The sequence below is a fragment of the Etheostoma cragini genome, chromosome 11 (assembly GCF_013103735.1).
Source record: "Etheostoma cragini isolate CJK2018 chromosome 11, CSU_Ecrag_1.0, whole genome shotgun sequence".
NCBI lineage: Eukaryota > Metazoa > Chordata > Actinopteri > Perciformes > Percidae > Etheostoma > Etheostoma cragini.
The window spans coordinates 6,202,055-6,221,094 of record NC_048417.1 but is presented as its reverse complement, the minus strand read 5'-3'; the positions used below and the strand labels follow the sequence as shown (position 1 = coordinate 6,221,094).

General features: G+C 38.8%; 1 protein-coding gene and 1 long non-coding RNA gene across 2 annotated transcripts; both read left to right on the top strand.

Annotated features, from left to right (window-relative positions):
• Positions 1-395: 395 nt before the first annotated feature.
• LOC117952897 lies at positions 396-12,351 on the top strand. The gene is made up of 3 exons (XR_004658531.1): positions 396-405; positions 5,009-5,019; positions 12,247-12,351. It is a non-coding gene; the product is annotated as an uncharacterized LOC117952897 (long non-coding RNA).
• A 3,222-nt stretch (positions 12,352-15,573) lies between these two features.
• LOC117952880 (probable 2-ketogluconate reductase) lies at positions 15,574-18,409 on the top strand. Its single transcript, XM_034885479.1, has 6 exons — positions 15,574-15,653; positions 15,862-16,243; positions 16,696-16,867; positions 17,237-17,415; positions 17,825-17,921; positions 18,021-18,409. Exons 2-6 carry the CDS (start codon positions 15,865-15,867, stop codon positions 18,190-18,192), a joined length of 999 nt encoding a protein of 332 aa, XP_034741370.1. The 5' UTR covers positions 15,574-15,653; positions 15,862-15,864; the 3' UTR covers positions 18,193-18,409.
• Positions 18,410-19,040: the final 631 nt, after the last annotated feature.

The window sequence follows — 19,040 nt, the reverse complement described above, 5'->3', positions numbered from 1 at the left end:
AGCCACACATGGTCAAAATTTCCCTGAATACTCGTCACCACCTCACACACCAGACCTCCCGATTGATTCCATTCATGCAAAAAAAAGAAAAAGCAAAGCACATTAAAGCTCCTCCTCCCTCATCTGTCCTTTCTTCCTCCTTCCCTGCCTCCACTTTTTATGCATCCTGTGTTCACTGCAACCTGTCTGCTCTCTTTCTCTCTCCCACTGATGTCAGAGTCCAAAATGGAGGAAGCTATTACTGTGGCTGATTAGGACTATCCACTTTTGTTTAACCTCCTCTGTGGGAGTATAAAGTGCTGCACAAATAAAAGTAATGTTTTTGGACATTTTATGAGACAGCCGAGTCAATGACACAAATACATCTTTCGAATAAACCGCGTGAACACACTGTCCATCAGTGGCGTGATCTAATGAGCTCGCTGACTGAGCTTTTATCCCCGTTCGTGCCCAGTACAGAGAAAATGGAAATAAGCCTGAAGAGCTTTATTCATTACATTTGTTCATTTGGAGCTATTGTGACTGAGTGGCGGTAGCATGTTCCCGGCTGGCTTGCATGTTAGCTTGTCAGCTACATGAGTTTGCCGAATGAGCTAGTGCACCAAAAGCACATGTTTTCCTGTGACAATTTCTGGTGTGACATTACCTAATGCTGAAGCCCTGTTTTGAAGTCTAGCTTAAAGAGCTTAATTATGATTTTGATTATGGCGGTTGATATTGTGCTCAGAAGATGCATAAGTAATGCAGTATGTTGTGTTTAATCACTGTTCTACCACTTCACCTAATCACAAGCTATTGTTACAGAGAACTGTCTGATCTCTGGTGCGCCCACGTTGCACATAGTGCGAGGGGGGTAGCACACAACCCCCTGCAGCATATTTGCCCCAGGGCCCCCTAACAGATTTATGCCACCATGATCCATATAGACATGCACAGAAACCCAAACCGTTTCTTTGTTTGTTTCTGCTTTCTCCAAACCTGCAGCAGATTGCTTTGCACAGTACAATGACCATAACAGTCAGCATTAATATTTTTGTGCTAGCTCTGCTCCCAGAGAGAAAGAGACAGAATAGGTGTTGCAACTAAAAGGGAAACCTTTATGTTTTAAAGTAGGAGGTCGTTGTGGAAGCTGGGAACAAGTGCTGCAGGTTCACTTTTAAATCCTTGTTGACATCCATTAGCATTTTGCAACACAAGTGCTGAACAGGAACAGACACAGAGTCCAGTGAAGATAGATGATGTAAACGGATTCCCACAAATTCCCTTATATAGTCTGAGGACTATTTTTTGTGATATTTTTTCCCCTGGTTTTTGACTTCAGCCAAGCCCTATCCCACAGGAACATGGGGTATTTCAACCTGGCCTATACAATAAGTCCAATGAAGTTTTTAATGAAGTTTAATGAATTGTAGATCACTATGATTTATAGAGGGAAAGTTTCACTGTCAATAGTGTGCTTTACTCTTGGGTTCACTATAAAATGGACTTCATTTTTTTGGGTCCATCACACAATTTCTTCATTTGTGGAGTAAATAGATATTTTCAGTGAAACATACGGCTGCCAAATAACTTTATCTAACCTTAGTACACCTTTGCCTCAGAATAAAATGAAAGGAATGTTTGCGTGATTGCAGAGCTGAAATCAAGGTTGTTATTCATAACTGAAACGCGTTTGACTTGGGACACAGAGCATGTTATTAGACAATGAGCTCCCTTGTCAGAAAAACAGAAAATTATCCAACGCCTATTGCAGTTCTGCATCATGGAGCACTAATGAAAGCACTGTAGATAAAATTAAGGTACAGGTGCAAACACCTCGGGAGAATCAGGTCGCACAAATTCATTTTAGAGATTCCAAGTCAGACAAAAGCCCAGCGAGCAGTGAAATCTGACTCCTCCTGCCAACAGTATTAAATTGGCTCATTTTGTTTCGCTCTCACTCGCTTGCCAGGTTTCTGATAACATATTCAATATAAAGCTGGCAGCAAATTAATGGCTCCTGACATAATAAACAAAACTCGATACGGTTTGCCTCGCCTGTGGGTGTGAAAGCAGTTCACTTCATAAATGTTGGCAATAGGCTTCCAATTAATTAACAGACTGTCAATATCTGTCGTTAACATGGGACAACCATAAAGAGGTTATATGACCAAGCTACAATACGTGTTTACATATTTCTCCTATGTGACCAAAAATAAGATAATTATATTGAGACAAATATTATATTATATTGCTTGTTTACTACACTGCATTGATATTTGGCTGCAATTAACTAAACCAGGGGCCTGAACCACCAAACAGGGCTAGGCAATATGGAGAAAATAGGATATCACAGTATTCTTATTGTCTTTGTCCGCAACGTTTTCACTTTCAGGATTGCTCCATTGCCGCCGAAATTTCTGCCGAAATTTGACTCTTTTTTTCGTTACCTTACGCTTTCTTTGTGTTGTAATTTTGATCTCCGTTGGATTTCTGAGGACTATGGTAAACTGCTCCTCAGATCTCTGCAGGGTAAATCCAGACAGCTAGCTAGACTATCTGTCCAATCTGAGTTTCTATAGCAACCTTTGAACTTACACCAAAACAAGTTACTTCTTGAGGCGATTTAACAGAGGCTCCGTCTGGCGTTTGGCGCCTCCAAGGACGAATGTGATTGGTTTAAAGAAATGCCAATAAAGCAGAGCACGCTTTTCTCACATCCCAGAATGCTGTAATGACTCGCCAGACCCTCTTCCACAGCCCTGTGAAAGATGGTCTGGCAAATCAAGAATACGGTATTTTTCTTTTGACCATCACATTGAGATTGTTATTGCAACAATATTTTAGGGTCGACTTGGTTGGTGTTCAATGAGATTTGTGATTAATAATCACCAGTAATAATAATAATAATACATTTTATTTACAACACACTTTACATTCAAAACTAATGTCAAACGGCTATAGGGTAAAAACATCTGTATAAAGACAAATAAAAGCATAAAAAAAGGACACTAAAAAGTAAATTAAAAGTCATAGATCTTGCTAAAAAGAAATGTCCTTTTTAAAACTCTCAGTAGTCTAAGGTGCACTCAGATGATCAGGGAGACAAGGGGTGCCAGAACAGGAAGCCCGATCACCCATGATGCTGAGCGTAGTCCTGGGGACTAAATATAATGACTAAGTGGTTAAAGGCAAGTAGAACAACAGCTAGAAAGGCTGGTATGTCAAAAAATGACATCACTTTACTGTAATACAGCCTTTAAAACCAGGAAAAGACTAAACTTAAGCCATATTACCTCATCCAAAATCTAATGTCTTGTCTCAAATCCCAATATCGATATGAGTACTCTTAGAGGGAGAGAACTCAGTTTGGGTAACCTGGCTTCAGTGAGCCTAACGTTGTCTGTCCTGGACAACTGGTCGAAGCTGGTTAGAAGGTAGTTCAGGTAACTCTGGATTTTCTAATCCAGCTATGAGTGTGTTCATGTGAAAGAAGCAGACATCATAACATGAATTCTACTTAGTGTAATATAAAATGAGATTAAACAGTGCCTGCCATACGTGTGGGAATATTGTATTACACAGCGACAGCAAAAAGTGATATTCAACAAAATATACATTCATCACATAACTAGAGATTGAAGCTGTGGTAACACTACAAATAATTTCCAAATATTAAAGTAAGCCAAAGGCTAAACAAAAGTGTGCGAAACGTTATTATTACACACAGAGTGAGTATATTTTGCTATTGCGTTTGACGATGAATCAACCATAATGAATATGTGATGCACATAAAAAAGTTAAAAGTAACGTCAGACTGTTTTTGCTGCCAAAGCAGAGAGGAGAGGAGAGAAGAGAAGAAAATCATATTATATTTATCAGTGTTTTGGTGATTTGGAAATAAAAGACACAAGTTGCTATTGTTTTTTGTATGTATAAAAATATCATGTCAAAGTTGCCACATGTTATTCTTCGTTGCAGTGAAGGAAAAGGAATGTAAAAGCCTCGTCATTGACATGAATAAAACAATCTTCGCACAATTAAAACACAGCTATAATTCATTATTTAGAAGCTCTGTTTTAAAAATCCTATGAAGCTAACCTGGCCTGGGGCAGGTTACCTGTGTCGTATATATATGTTACCATGGTAACTTACCCCGGTAAGCATGGTGATCCACCCCTGTTTAAGTGAGCCAGCTTTGTAAAACCGGAAAACCTGAGCTTGCAAACCCAATAATCTTACTTTGTGGTGCAGGTGCCTAATGTTATGTTTTCCTGTGTTTTTAGATATTTAACTATTTTCTTTTTTACAATTACAACTAACTATGTGTATTTATAACTATAACTTACTTGTAGGATATTATAGACATAGAGCTATCATAAAATCTTAGTTAAACTCACAAACGTGTGGTTTTTGGATTAGCTCAGAAACTGAAAAAGCCATGTTTGCAGGTCAATGAGATCAGACCTTATTCAAAGAGTATTGTTTTCTGCCCTTCTTCCAACTTTCCTTGTGACAGCTCATGAAACAAAAACCTCAAAAGATGTCCTATGAGGTGAATGTTCCTAATATTGTTCACTTCTACGAAGAGATTCTGACTGAAGCCAGTCACTTTCACTGGTGCTGGCTCCCTGAAATCTAATTTCATGCTGCTCTCACCATGCCCCATCCTCTGGTTACGCTCCTGATCTAATATCTCAGCCGTTAGATTGATTTACATTGCTACAGCTTCTATTTGGAATGCTCCTTTGTTAATGTAACAGTCTTTTAATGCAATAACTGAACGTACATGCTTTTTACATTAATGTTGCAGGCCATTGGAGCTTGGACTTGATTACATATTGTTCCACTGCACTGCACAAACTTGACCGACACACAGTTTAAAGATTTACTTGAAATGTTCATTTTCAGAAAATCATTGAGAGAACAGAAAAATGTAATCTTGCTGGACTTTGATCAAACTTTCCAGAGCTAGCCAACTAACTAGGCTGCTCAATGATTGCCTATGTGATAAAAAACGTCTTAAAAGATGCCACCCATGTGCCATCTTTACTATGTGTTCCGACTGATTGTGAGTCAAATTTTAGACGCGTTTTTGTTGTTGCTATCAATGTCGACAACGATCAATTTAGGGGATTGCTCCGGTGCCGCCCCACAATCCGCCGGATGTCTCTTATATTCGTCCGGATATCCGTCACCTTCTGCTTTCTTTGTGTTGTTCTGAACGTGCACTTGCTCCACCAAAACAAGTTTTTTCAGCAGCACCGTTATTGCGTCTGGTGCTTAGTGCTGTCCAGAGGTGGGTAGTAAGGAGTTACATTTACTCGGTTTAGATATAGTAGTAAGTATATAGTAAGTCCAGTTTAAAAAGTTTAAAAGTTTAAAAGTAAAAGTTTATAGTAAGTTTAAAAAAAAAAATAGGAGTAGTTTTGAATCAATATACTTTTTACTTTTACATGAGTAGATTTGTGAAAAAGAAACTGTCTTACTCCGCTACATTAGACTACAATAAGCTTGTTACTTTTCTTTTTACCTCTTTGGTATTCTGCGCGTTAATGTTTTTATCCCCCCTACGTACGCCACATTTTATTGACAGAGAGAGAGACTTCCGCTAGAAAGCTCTCCAACGTGACTGTGGCAGGATCTTAGCGTTGGGAGAGTCATTGCAAAACAAGAATGTCAGAATCAACCGTTGGCTTTGCAGACACAGACGAGGAGGAACACCCCTGGCCTCAAATCAAAAGCATATTTGTCTTAGTAGAAGGGCGAAACACCAGCTACATCATGTCTGATTTAATGCTTGTGTTAAAAAATAAAGCATTTTTTATTAACTCTTACTCAAGGAGGTTTTACTTTTACTGGAGTCCTATTATTCTGAAGTAACAGTACTTTTACTCAGGTACAATTTTTGGCCAAGAAGAATGTGATTGGTTTAGGGAAATGCCAATAAACCTTTTTTTCCCATCCCATAATGCTGTGTGGACTTGCGAGACCCTCCTTTGCAGCGCTGTGGAGGAAGGTCCGGCAAAGTGAGACTAGACGTGGTGGTAATTGGATACAAATTCAATGGAACGGTTTGATTAGATAAATTCGCCCAGGCAGCGTGAAGGTTTTGCGAGTTGAAAATGTTTTAATCTGCGCTTTTATGTATCTTAGGGCTTTATGAATCTGCTTGAAAAACGGGTGGAAATGAAGGAAAGAACAGCACAAACTGTCCAATAGTTTACTTTGTTCGAATTACTCAGTGCAACAATTGGTTTTCTTTTTAAAAACCTATAGCGTTACTCAGATTTACCCACCGAGACCTAAGGTCATTTTTACGGGTCATTGTCCGTCTGGTTTTATTTTATAAAAAAGCTTGTAAAACATCAAACCTGTTGTCTACAGTCAAGATATGAACATCATTTTTTTCAGGACAAACTGGGCTATTAGAATATTTGTGTTGCATGGAGGTCACTTGAATGTTAAAAATGGTTGTAGAACATTAAAGACAAATAGATAATTAAAATGGAACATTAATCTTCCAGATATGTATTGATATGACACACAGAGTAGTACAAGCTAAGCCAATCTCCTCTCTAAAACACTTCTCATATGTCTTGGGAGTCACAATGTGAAGAAATGAACATAACTTACACAGTTAAAAAAAAACGTAGTTTTTCAAAAAAAGTCCAGACGCTTGTGACCCGTATGATATAATCCACATAAAAATGTCATGTTTATTGAAATTACACCCACAGCAACGCTGGAAAAAAGCATTTGTGTTGTCTAAAACAGTTCTCCTATATGCAAAAATGTAAATAATAAACACTATAACTCATATAAGCACCTACTATTTACATTTATTCAAAAAAGGCCCAAATATGTGCCAAATCTCAAACCAGTGACGCCATTCTCCTCTGTAAAACGGGAGTTATCAATCTTGTCCGCTACATAATATCTTTGATCACATTAGACTAGTTTGACTTGGAAGATTACTATCTTTCCCACTCTACACTCTTTGCTCTCGCTGTTGCCCATATATGGGCATAACACTTGCCTTTACTTCCAAAAGTCCTGGTACACAGACATAGAGAAGACACGGCGCACGGATCCAGAAATGAGCAAAAACGTGATAAATGATGGACGTCAAGTAGATAAATCTCGGATGTAACAGTTTGGAAATAATGCTCAACGACCCCGGAAAAGGGAACAAGTTCCAGGCTAAACAGTAAATCACCTGTAGAGGCTAGAAAGAACCCGAAGAGACCTCCGTGATCGCTAGCTTGTTAGCTGCAACAATCGGTATGTTTCTGTCTTTAATGGTTATGAAATGATTTATATCATTCATGATATGAATCAGAGGTGCTGTTAGTAAAATTTCCACTGACAAAATTTTGCATTTGCACAGACAAACATTTTATGATCAGGCACCCACATAACCTATGACTACATCATGGCTTTGGATTAAATAAATTGATTTGAAAAAAAAATCAACAGTTACACGAAGCAAAACAAATTGATATGCAAATTCAATTCTGGGTTCAGTTTTCAAAAATGGTTTTGAACCGTAAGCCTTTAAAAGCATGTTGTGCTGTTTTCCTGTTTCATTACCCAAAACAGCATTGAGAGTGCAGAGCGGTCAGGAGGAAAATAAAGCGGCGTCATACAGCGCAGTATCCTATTTCAACCCCTTCTCTACATTAACGACACACCACTTCTCAATTTGATCTATACTGTGCCTGAAATAAAAGCATTTTAGGAGAATGATCAATACCCATTGATTGCTACAAGATATTTAGTTCATCTCTTTTCTTAACTCGGGCTGAAATAAAAGCAGCACTCTGGTTCAAGTTGTTTTTGTTCTTTCACAGCTCAAACTGTATAAACAGACCCTAAAGAATAACCCAGTGGTTTGGTGTGAAGACCGCCCGCCGTTTTAGTTCAGCCAAATCGATTCAGCCTGGATTTCTCTGTAAAACACATTAGAGCACTTTGATCTTTTTTGTTTTCTTCTCAGACTGTTAAACCAGTCTCTACAGACACCCACAGCTCTGTCCCTCTTCTTAAATAAAACACATTCTCACTCAGAGTACAGTTGAAAGACAGGTTTTGTTCAGCCATATGGTGGTTCTTCTACTTCTGGGATCAGAGAGCAACCTCTGCCATATGAGCCCAGTCACACAATCACTATCTAAACTGAAAACATACAGTACATGTCGTCTTAAACTAATAGCAGGCAAATAATATGAACTATATAATAATACAGTTACATGATAATCATGAGTCCTCAATTTTGTGTTTACACTCACAAATAAATGAACCAAGGGATGGACTGCAAGTTGATTCACTGAACAGTCCTGCCATCCATCATCATCTTTATTCTTATGCTGCACTTTATGGTGCAATTTGGGTTATTTATTTCCTCTGGTTGTCACAAAGAGCTCACTAAGAAATAATGTATTATCAAGGTTACAGCTGGACCTCCCATGTCATAAATAATGATGTACAGGTAAAAGCAGGACAATAAAAATAGATGTGTGTTGTAAAAAAATGGGGGACATGCAGAAAGACCAAACGCAAGCTGAACACACTTCTGTTTGAACTCATTTTTTACTATCAACAGACGGATTTTAAGGTAGTTAATTATTGTAATTCATGCCAAAATCACTTTATAAAACTATGTGGACAAATGCAACACAGTTCAGTTAAAGCTTACCAAACAAGTTAAGTAGTAAATAGTCCGGCTCAATTTAAATAAACAGCTACTACAAGCCTGACTTTGCCTCTTAACTATTAGAGGAACTTCAGAGCTAGCAAGCTTACGTAACTTGCTGAAAATGGCAGGTTTTGATAAACATTTGAATCCTGCAATAAGGCACACCTGCTTGATTCTTTCTGTGAATGATCTTAAAGATTTTAAAAAGAATACGTTTTCTGTTTTTTACTATCAAACTGGGAGGTTTTGGGAACAATTGGCAAGGATCGCTGGGGACGAACACAGGGTGATACACTGGTATGAGCAAATGCGGTTTAACCAAGTCTCCAGCTAATTTTAATAGCTCATGCTACCGTATTGTGTGAACAGTTAACTTTAAATAACGTTGTATGTGACGTTTTCTATTGCGGGGTGCAAATTGACAACCAAAACAAGTTTCTTCCCGAGACTAATTTGCAGAGCCGTAGCGATTTTTTTCCCTCCTATCCCAGAATTAATCTGTGGTGCAGCCAGACTTTACTCCACAGCGGGGTGGAATAAGGTCTGGCAAAACTAGATGTGAAATCACCCTAAAGCTACAGTAAATGAGCTGAAAGGTTAGCTTCCTCTCTAGAGTGTCTCAGTCCTCATAGGTCAGCCCAATGCTCATTCATCATCAGAATGGGCTGTATTTGGCCCATATAGACAGCCCTGATGTGGTGTTAATATCAAATTCCAAGGTCAATGTTGGCCAAAGTGAGCAACAATCCCTAAATGATTTAAACCTACAGTATACTGTTTATTAAATAGCAACGAGAGCTAAGGTTGTAAGAAGTACAGTGTAGTGTAGAAGTGTATTATATGGTCAGCAAATGGGAATTAAACAGAACCACATTAAAATATGTTATTTGAGCAACTTGACCTTAGAGAAGAGTACTGTCCTTTTCTATTTCAGCTTTTTTTACCAAGCACACACTCCAGGGCTGATGAGATGCACAAGAGATAAATCCAGCATGTGAAGAGCAGCACTCACTGATCTTTTCCCGCTTCACACTGTATGCTTTAAAAGAAATAGCTAAAAGAAGAAAAGATGTTCACCCATTCACGACCTGCTCGCCTACAGAGCAATCCTCTTTTAAACAGTCCTCCTACATACCTACACACGAAAAACTTCCTTTTTTATCCTTTGGCAAAAGATGTGTATCTCAACTGCTTACAGCAGCAAGGTGTTTCTGTAGACCCTTGTTGTTTGTAAGAGTTGCCTGCCTTCTGTCTTAACTTGTGTATATTAAGTGGCTTTAAACTTGAACAAAATCCTTGATTAAATTTCACAATAACAGATTAGCTCCAAATTTATACAATGTTTACCGCTAGCCTATTTGCCCCTGATTAGATCAAAATATGACTGAATGCATAACCAAATAAGTGAGTTATGTAAATGTATATTATTTAATTAGGTTATTATATTTTACTATTAAAATAAGTCAAACAACACACACCTATAGTCCAATAAATATACATAGATGTGATGAGTGTGTATATATATATATATATATATATATATATATATATATATATATATATATATATATATATATATATATATATATATATATATATATATATATATACAAAGCCAGGCGCTCTAAGATGAATGCTAACATCAGCATGCTTACAAGGCAATGGGAAATGCTAACATGCTGCTGATGCTAAGACAGTATGTGATATCTACCATTTTCACCATTTTAGATCAGCATGCTAACATTTAGGCATCTAAGGGCTGATGGGAACATCACTGGTTAATGCAGGTGTTTTCTAATAAACCAAAGTAGTAGATACAGGTTTATTAAAATGTTGACCTAATAATGGTGCCAAAGGAAAAATCAGGGCATCATCAAAGTGATTACAGTTCATCCTGCAGAGACATAAATGTGTGGACCAAATGTCATTACAATCCATCCAAAAGTTGTCAAGACATCAGTACAAACCACCACAATGTGAAATCAAGGATGACTAAATGTGGTGTCAGTTCATTCAGTAGATATTTTGACACAGTATCTTACTGGATGGGAAGGCAAAAATTCTATCTGCTGGTGGTATTAGAGAAAAAGTCAGGTTATCACCAGAGTCAAGACGATTCATGCCCTAGCAACCATGCTGATACGTACCACATATTATGGCAATCTATCCAGTAGTTGTCGAAACATTTCACATTTCTGTTAGCGTGTCTATAAATATAAACCTTTTAATATTTCCCTGACTAAACACAATCGGTTTTTCTTCTTCCAATGTTAACAAAGTGTTTCAAACTGATTTGGGAGCAATGGATCCCCAGAGTCTTTGTGTGCACACGCTATTGAACCTGTAACTTTGATTGGCTTTTACACCAAATATTACCTACAAATCTCCGGTAAATGTCTCTACAGAGGAATTCCTCCTGTTGATTCCTTTTAATTCTCTTACAAAGGTGTGACGCCAACTGAATAAAGAATGACTAAACCTTGCAGTTTCCAGTGGGATTTTACCTTCAAGAAATGCGAGGTAGAATAAAGACGGTGCAAGGCACTTTGATAGTGTTCTTCTGAGCTTGTCAAAGGTACACTGTAAAACAATTCAAGCTGGTTCAACTTTGAGACACGAATTCCCTCGCTTACATAGAAACAGGAGTACACTCAACTTAAAGGTAAAGTTTTCTTCAACTCAAGAAGCAGTTTGTTTATTTAAATTTTCCGCTCCACTTGTACCTGATCTTTTGTCTTTTATTTGTTTTAGAAGAATAGATTTCACTTTTCAGCAATTTCTCTAAGGTGTGAATTTCCACGGCTCTGGTTCTTACTTCAACAGTTAATATCTTTGCATCATTGATTTTGTTTAAAACTGCTTATTCTGGTTATATTCTTTTTTCATAAGTCAGTGACTTCCCGTTACGCATGCAAAGTGCAAGCAAATTTGCTAAAGAGACAGCAAGACAAAAACACTATTTGTTGTTGACTCAAAAGCCTGTTATGAGCTATGATGATGTTCTAAGTCTCTAGGTATAGCAACATCTGTCAGATGGTTGGTCGCTCCACTCTTTGGCCCAGACTGGAAAACTTCAATAACAACTTGATGGATTGCCTTTAACTTTGGTGTAGACAATCATGGTCCCCATGGCAGAAGTCGTACTCACTTTGGTGATTTCCTGACTCTTTTTGTTCCACCACCTTGAAGTTGACATTTTTGGCTGCTAGATATATAAAGCCATGAGCTAAAAGATGATATAAGGCTTTGTGGGGCTTCTGACGACTTTGCACCAAATAACTTTTTGACCGATTCCACTGTTGGAATTATTTCCAATACTGGAATAAAATCCTGAGAGTTTTGCTAGAGTTGGGCTCCCGTTGTCTCAATTGTTTTGTGTAAGGTGGTCATAAAACTCAGTCTTAGTCAGTCTTTGTCCCAACAAAACATTCCCAAAAAAATCTAACGTGTTTGATATTATTGCACGTTTTAAGTCTTGATAATGAAGTTGAATCACGTGAACATGGTGAACAACCAATGGTTGCGGTCCCTCCGGCACCAAACAGGAAGCAGGAAACGGCTAGAGGCAGTGGTGTTTATGGTTGCAATGGCGCCATGCTAAGCTAAACGTTAAAGAGAGAAAGTTGCCAATTTTCAACCCTTCTGAAGTGAGTAAACCAGTGGGAGATTTTCCGTCGGATGAACACAGACCTAAATTATAGGTGAGAAACGTCAGTGACAGTGACTGTGCTCAGAGCAGACAGATGTCGGCTATCACAGCAGAAAATAAATCAGCAGTTTACTTGTTAAGTGGTAGTAGGTGCATAGTGTAGGTTTCAGTTTGTCCCCTAATAAATGCTGCAGTTCCTCAAACCCCAAGTAAAGTTCCTGTGTCTTGTATTGCGAGGATACAAGAGGATGGCAATCTACAAACCAATTCATTTCAACTGTCAGAAGATGCAGCACATGTATATGATGATAACAGGGCGTAGGGGGTAAACAATGTAACACAAACATGAACCTTGGTCCGAATCTTGGCTTTCAGGTGTGAAACCCCCCTAAAAGCCTGAACACCTCAAGACCTAGACAATTACTGTTGAATCATAAGGATGTATCGTATAATTATGAATAATTTCTATAACATAGTGTTTTGACCTAATAGCTTTAAAGTAATGGATTAAATCAACTGTTTTTAAGTGGTGATTGATGAAAGCCAATTTGTTTTTTTTTAACCTAACTTTATAAATCTGTTCATTGTTTTGCAATCCTGCTTGAATTTAAAATCCATGCAGCACCTCATTCCTTTTACTTTTCATTAGTGAAAATGAAAAACTGCGTCAGCTCAGCAGGGCTTTAGCAGCAGGGAATGGCAAATGGAGTCTTTAGATTTTATTGTCCAAATTTACAGTATGTCTGCAGATTTAAGACAAGACCATTAGTGAACCATGCAGTCATATTTTCTCTTCTAATATAACTGGGAGGGATATGGAAATGTCCCCCCCGTCAGCAACACTTGCCGTTATCAAAAGAGCTGCATAATAAATAGAGGAAAACCATACTGGGAAAGAATTAGGAGTTAAACATGAAAGGAATCATGAACAACACGCTCCACTGCTCTGTGGAGATGAAAGCACAAGACTTTCTAAGTCAAATCAATAACTGAATGGATTATTTAGGGTTGTGTTTGTTTATATCTGAGCTTACCTTTAATGCTCCTGATGCAAGGACAGATCAGATGGGTTATAATCAACTTGGGGAGACAAGTCTCTTAGTCTGGAATGATAAAAGAGGGTTTATCAACTGGTTACAGAAAATAAAGATGGATGTGTGGGGGGAGAATCTGGCTGTTGGAGACAGAGGTATTAGGGATGGCAGGATAAGAGCATGGCAAAGCAGCTGGCGTGCAGGCGCACAGGCAGGCAGAGATCCTATGACACAGAGAATCTGGTTAGAAGCAAATCAAACACACAAGGGATAAACGTGAATGCACAATTCAAGTGGCCTAAAATGTGAAACTACCACTGGAGCTGGGACAATTCGAAATGATCTGAAGTTGAAATATTGGAGAGGGAGTATGGGAGTGGGAGTTTAGGAAACTATGGAGTGAGATGAGAGAAGGTGCAGAGGATGAGCAGACAGGTGTGGGGGAGGAATAACAGGATGGAGGGAGGAGCAGACACTTTTTGGTTAATGTCATGGGATTATACAACAGTGAAATTAATTCATTTTAACTAATACGTTTGCATGCAGTTTTATGAACCTCATATGCTGCCATTTCCATTTAAATGCTTAGCAGCTTTAACGTCTTACTGGTTTTATTCATAATCATTTTGTAATATCTGTGTGATTAATGAGAGGTGATTTGAGTGACTTGAAAACTGGTGTAAAAAAAAGTCCTAATTGTGACTCAAATGCTGTGACACCATATGTGTAGAGCTGTACTGTATGACTCCACATTCACACACACAGCACAATGCACTCACAGCTTTAAATATCTAACAACATGTGGTAGAGTGCAGTTTTTCAAATCAGTTAAGATGAATATCATCAAGCATTCCTTCATTGCTGTGTCGTAGAAGCCTATCAAACAGCTTTGGATTATCTTTGTGTTTACTCCATCTCTGCCTTCTCTATGACATTGACAAGCCACAAAATGTCTGTGTGGTTCTAATGTATTTATCTTTGCTTTCTGTGCCTCCGGGTGATGGGAAAGGACAAACCATCCTTGATAAGGTTACTGACATAATGAAACAGCAGGAGAGATTTCCTACAAATCCCCCCCACCCCTCCCCCCGCCTTATCCCCCTACCGTTCATGGCACATAAAAATCTAGGCCATGTTCCAATCAAACTTGAGCTTCATAGTAGAGCCTGAGGAACGGGAGGCAATAAGATTTGACCTCTGGGAACCAGGAATTCACACAAAGTGGTGGACGATGCGACTGACAGACCAGCATTGGGCAGACATAGAACCACGCCTCTACAAAGGTAAAGATGTGTTTACTTATGGCTGTGGCACGTAATAGCCTTCATACAGTACACACCTAGAGAAACAGTGAATTATGGGTTAGCATTACAAAGCCTTGCATCAGCTACAAATTTTTTTTTCATGAAAAGAATGGGGGGGGGGGTCATAAATAAATAAGAAAATAAATAATTTTTAAGACTTTTAAGTCCTTTTCCCTCACAGCTTATTGAATACCTGGGGACCTTAAACCCCTCCTTATACCACACAGCCTGATGGGAGTGGATGTCACAGGATACACTCTGGAAACTGTTGGAACAGTGGATATTGGAGACAAATGAACTCAAAGAAGCAAAGGACTGAAATGTGCTGACCAAAAACATTATCTCTAGAGCTAGAAAAGTGTAGATGGACACTGCACCTAACCTGACTCTGCACAGAGGTTGAAGAAAATGTGTCTACCAGCACCTTTTGAGATCACCTAATAACACACTGCATCTTGTTAGTTTAATCTGCACAAAAACCAAAGTGAGCTTTGGAGATGCTGGTATGTTGATTAACATTTCTTCTTTTTTGACAAAGACTGGCTAGCTAACCAATGCACAGAAAAGTAAAGACCAAACAGTGGCAAAATCTCTAAACTACCTGTGATGATAACCAGAAAATCCAGTAACAGACCTGCCTTTAAAAAATGTAAAACTATGAGTCAGCATGAAATGATGTCTCTGGTCTTGTTTAGCCTTACTTGCTTTTATTTTAGGTCAATGTGTAAGCTGAGCTAATTTAAATGTGCACCTTTTAACAACAATGTTGTCAGTTGGAAAGGTATTCAGTCATTTATTATTTATAAATAATAAACCAAGCAGAACGTTCCACTGTCACATCTTTATGCCACAGGGTGAAGAATGTGTGGTTTTCACATTAGGTCACCACTTGACACTGGTCAAAGGTTTTAAAAACAGCCCCAAGTTCTCAGCTCCTACCGGATCAGTCTGAGGAGACAGAACTGTTGAAACCAGCTCGGGTTAAAAAGGTGAGTCTCCTTCATAAAAACTAACTCTGAAGAAAAACACACTTTAATGTAATTTCCTAATCATATTAAAAGAAGTTTTATGGAGAGAGTTTTGCAATTTGGTAATAATAAGAGGCAAACTTAAGGTTTACACTAGCAGCTAATTTGAAGTATGCTATTTGAACAATTAACATGACAAAGGATTTTTATGTCTCTTATGTCACACCAGGTGATGACGGAGGAAAAAACATGGGCGCTGGTCTCAGAGGTGGGGGGCGAGCACGGTTACCTTGAAGAACTAGCTGACATACTGAAACAACACTTCCGAATCATTTGCTACAGAGAGCTTCTAGAAGACCCAGTGCTTTATGGCCCCAAAATCCAGGTCCTGTTCATGTGGAAGTATTGTCCTGCAGCCGAGCCTTTGCTGCTTGGCCTGCTTCCTTCCCTCAAAGTGGTTGTCAGCGGAGGAGTGGGCATCGACCACCTGGATGTGCCGTTCATTAACAGCGTCGGGGTGAAGGTGGCCAACACGCCAAGCGTAGTCAGCGACTCCACTGCAGATTTGGCCATGGGTTTACTTCTGGCATCAGCTCGCAAGATCCTTGACGGTGAGATCAAAGGTTAACCAATTCAACACAATCTGTGAGTGAAACAGTTTCCAGGAAAACTTGCACATCAGGGCTCGTATTTATTGTCTCTGAGTAGGAAATTAATCCTAATTTGCCTGCAATTTTTAGATGAATATGTTTTTTGGTCATTCTTTAGCAAAGGAGCACAGCATATTATCAAATCTGCAATTATTGGCTGTTTTCTTTATAAAAAAAACCACCCAAACCCATATACGTGGACATGTATACTTTATATATATATATATATATATATATATATATATATTTTTTTTTTTAAGGTTGTCCAAAACAATTTGTGTTGGCAGTTGTGAAGCCAGTGAGGGATAAATACCATGTTGATGCCTCCTGCTGGTTAGTCACAGCTGATTGCATAAGTCTGTAATAAATAAACAACATGTTTAATTAGAGTTTTTGTTTTTTGTTTTTCACAGGTCATCAAATAGCTGTTGACCCAAAGACAATGCACATACCACAAAGCCTGATGGGAGTTGAAGTCACATTCTCAACTCTAGGGATCATTGGAATGGGAGAGATTGGTTATAAAATTGCCCAAAGAAGCCAAGGATTTGAAATGAAGATCCTGTATCACAACAGGACCAGAAGGTACAGTCAACAATCTCAAAATGTTTGCGTTTTACTTTGCTGAAGAGTTTATTTTTTAATAGCCGTTTAAAAACAATTCAGGATATTTTATGTTGTATGTGTTGCAGAAATAACCAATGAGTAATTTGTTAATCATGAGTTTTCTCTAGGACTATGCAGAAAACCTACGATAACAAGCTGATGCTTAACAAGGCAGCATTTTTCTTGCTGGGTAAAAGCTAAAAACAAATACCAACTTGAGCAATGTTTTTTTTTTCAACAGAAGCTGATTTCTACAATTCTTAAACACACCATACCCTCACTTGAAAAACTGGATACAGTGATAATGTATTAGTGTGAAAACCTTAATTCTTACATTTTTCTATTCAGAAATGTGGAGGATGAGCAGGCGGTTGGAGCGAGCTACTGTGAGAGCCTGGACGACCTGCTGAGGAAGTCGGACTTTGTGGTGATAGCCGTCAAACTGACCTCGGACACAACGGGTCTCATCGGCCACAGAGGGCTATCCCTCATGAAACCCACAGCAACACTGGTCAACATCAGCAGAGGTGGGAACAATGTGTTTCCTAAACTCAGGCGCCGGGCCAGAAGTCTGAAATATGATTGCCTTTCCCCCATCCACTGGCCCAGAGTGCTGTTGTGAATCCCATTGGATCACAGTATCCCTTGGCTGCTTGTTTTTGATGCCCTTGTCAAATGACCAGTTTCCATGATGACTCTCCAAAATTCTGATATCATGGAACAAAGCACTTATTGAGCAGAATTACATTTTGGTTTATCCTATCCAAAACTTACTATATTTCTAAGCACATTTTCTATTCTTAGAAATATAATGATATACCAACTGATTATTGGTCCGCCCTGTGCCACCCAACTTAAAAAGTCTGGAACCGCCCGTGCCCACACTGTGATGATTACTAGTTCAAGTTGATAAAAATGCTCTTTCCATTTTCTCAGGCAAAGTTGTGGACCAGAATGCCTTGGTTGAGGCTCTCCAGTCAGGATCAATTCGTGCAGCAGCACTAGACGTGACTCATCCTGAACCATTACCAAGGTCCTTTACACTGAAAATCAAAGCCCACACACATAGACAGATTCACTAGTGTAACAACTAATAATGTATTACTCAGCCCCTCTACTTCATCTTGTGCAGGGACCATCCTCTCCTCGGTCTGCCTAATGTGCTGATCACCCCCCACATCGGGATCAGTACCTACAATACAGCAAGAAGGATTGTGGAGAAGATGGTAGAAAATGCCCTGGCTGCAGTGAAAGGCTTACCGATTCCAAATGAAGTCAAGCTGCAGTTACACAATCAATGTTAATCTTTCTGCAGTGGGTCTTCTGAGCTGTTGGCCTCATTCTTTTACTTCAGATCTATTGGCTAAAGTGTAAACATAGGAAATGGCAACAGTCAAAATGTAAGTTCAAAAGTGTATTATGCCATAGTGTCTTTCACAAGACACCTTTAAGAAAATAATAAACATGTACAGATCTGTATGCAATGTCTTTAAAAACACTTGAAACAAAGTTAAAATGACTCAGAACATATTAATTGTGTGTATTCATTTAGACATGGCCATGGACACCTACTAAGCAGTTGCAGTAAAACTGTCTTGTCACTGTTCTAAACAAATGCGCTGCACCCAGAATTAAATCAAATACAAGATGAAAAAGATGGAATGAAGATGATGTCCAGACAAAAAAACAACTGCAAAATGGGTAGTTACTGTAAAACAGAAAGCATGAAAAATTATGAAAACTACCCCGTGACTGTCTGAATGAAACACTGCAGGCTTTTGTGCTGCTGTCATGTAAGTGTCTGCCTCACATCCCCAATAGCTGTTCAAACTCGCTACTTCAGGCTCTGACTGACACATGACACATCATTTGTTTGTGAAAATCTTGATATTGATTTGGGGACAATGAGATGGCTGGATAGCCAGCTGATCTTGTTACCCTAATATAATCAATTTGTCATGTATTTAGATGAATTATCATTTAACTGAAACTACAATCTCCCCCTAACCTCACCGAAAGGGCTTTTGTTGCTTAAATTTAACCCCTGTGTGGAACGCATGAGTACGAGTGTGCACAAATGAGACCCTTGAGGCCACGTTTGTGAGTGAGGGAGACGGGGACAGACAACAGTGGGGCTGCCACTCATTCTCTA

Coding starts and splice junctions, on each gene's coding strand:
- LOC117952880 (XM_034885479.1), top strand. CDS start 15,865: ATGACGGAGGAAAAAACATGGGCGCTGGTCTCAGAGGTGGGGGGCGAG. Junction 16,244..16,695: donor AGCTCGCAAGATCCTTGACG/GTGAGATCAAAG, acceptor TGTTTTTCACAG/GTCATCAAATAGCTGTTGAC. Junction 16,868..17,236: donor TATCACAACAGGACCAGAAG/GTACAGTCAACA, acceptor TTTTCTATTCAG/AAATGTGGAGGATGAGCAGG.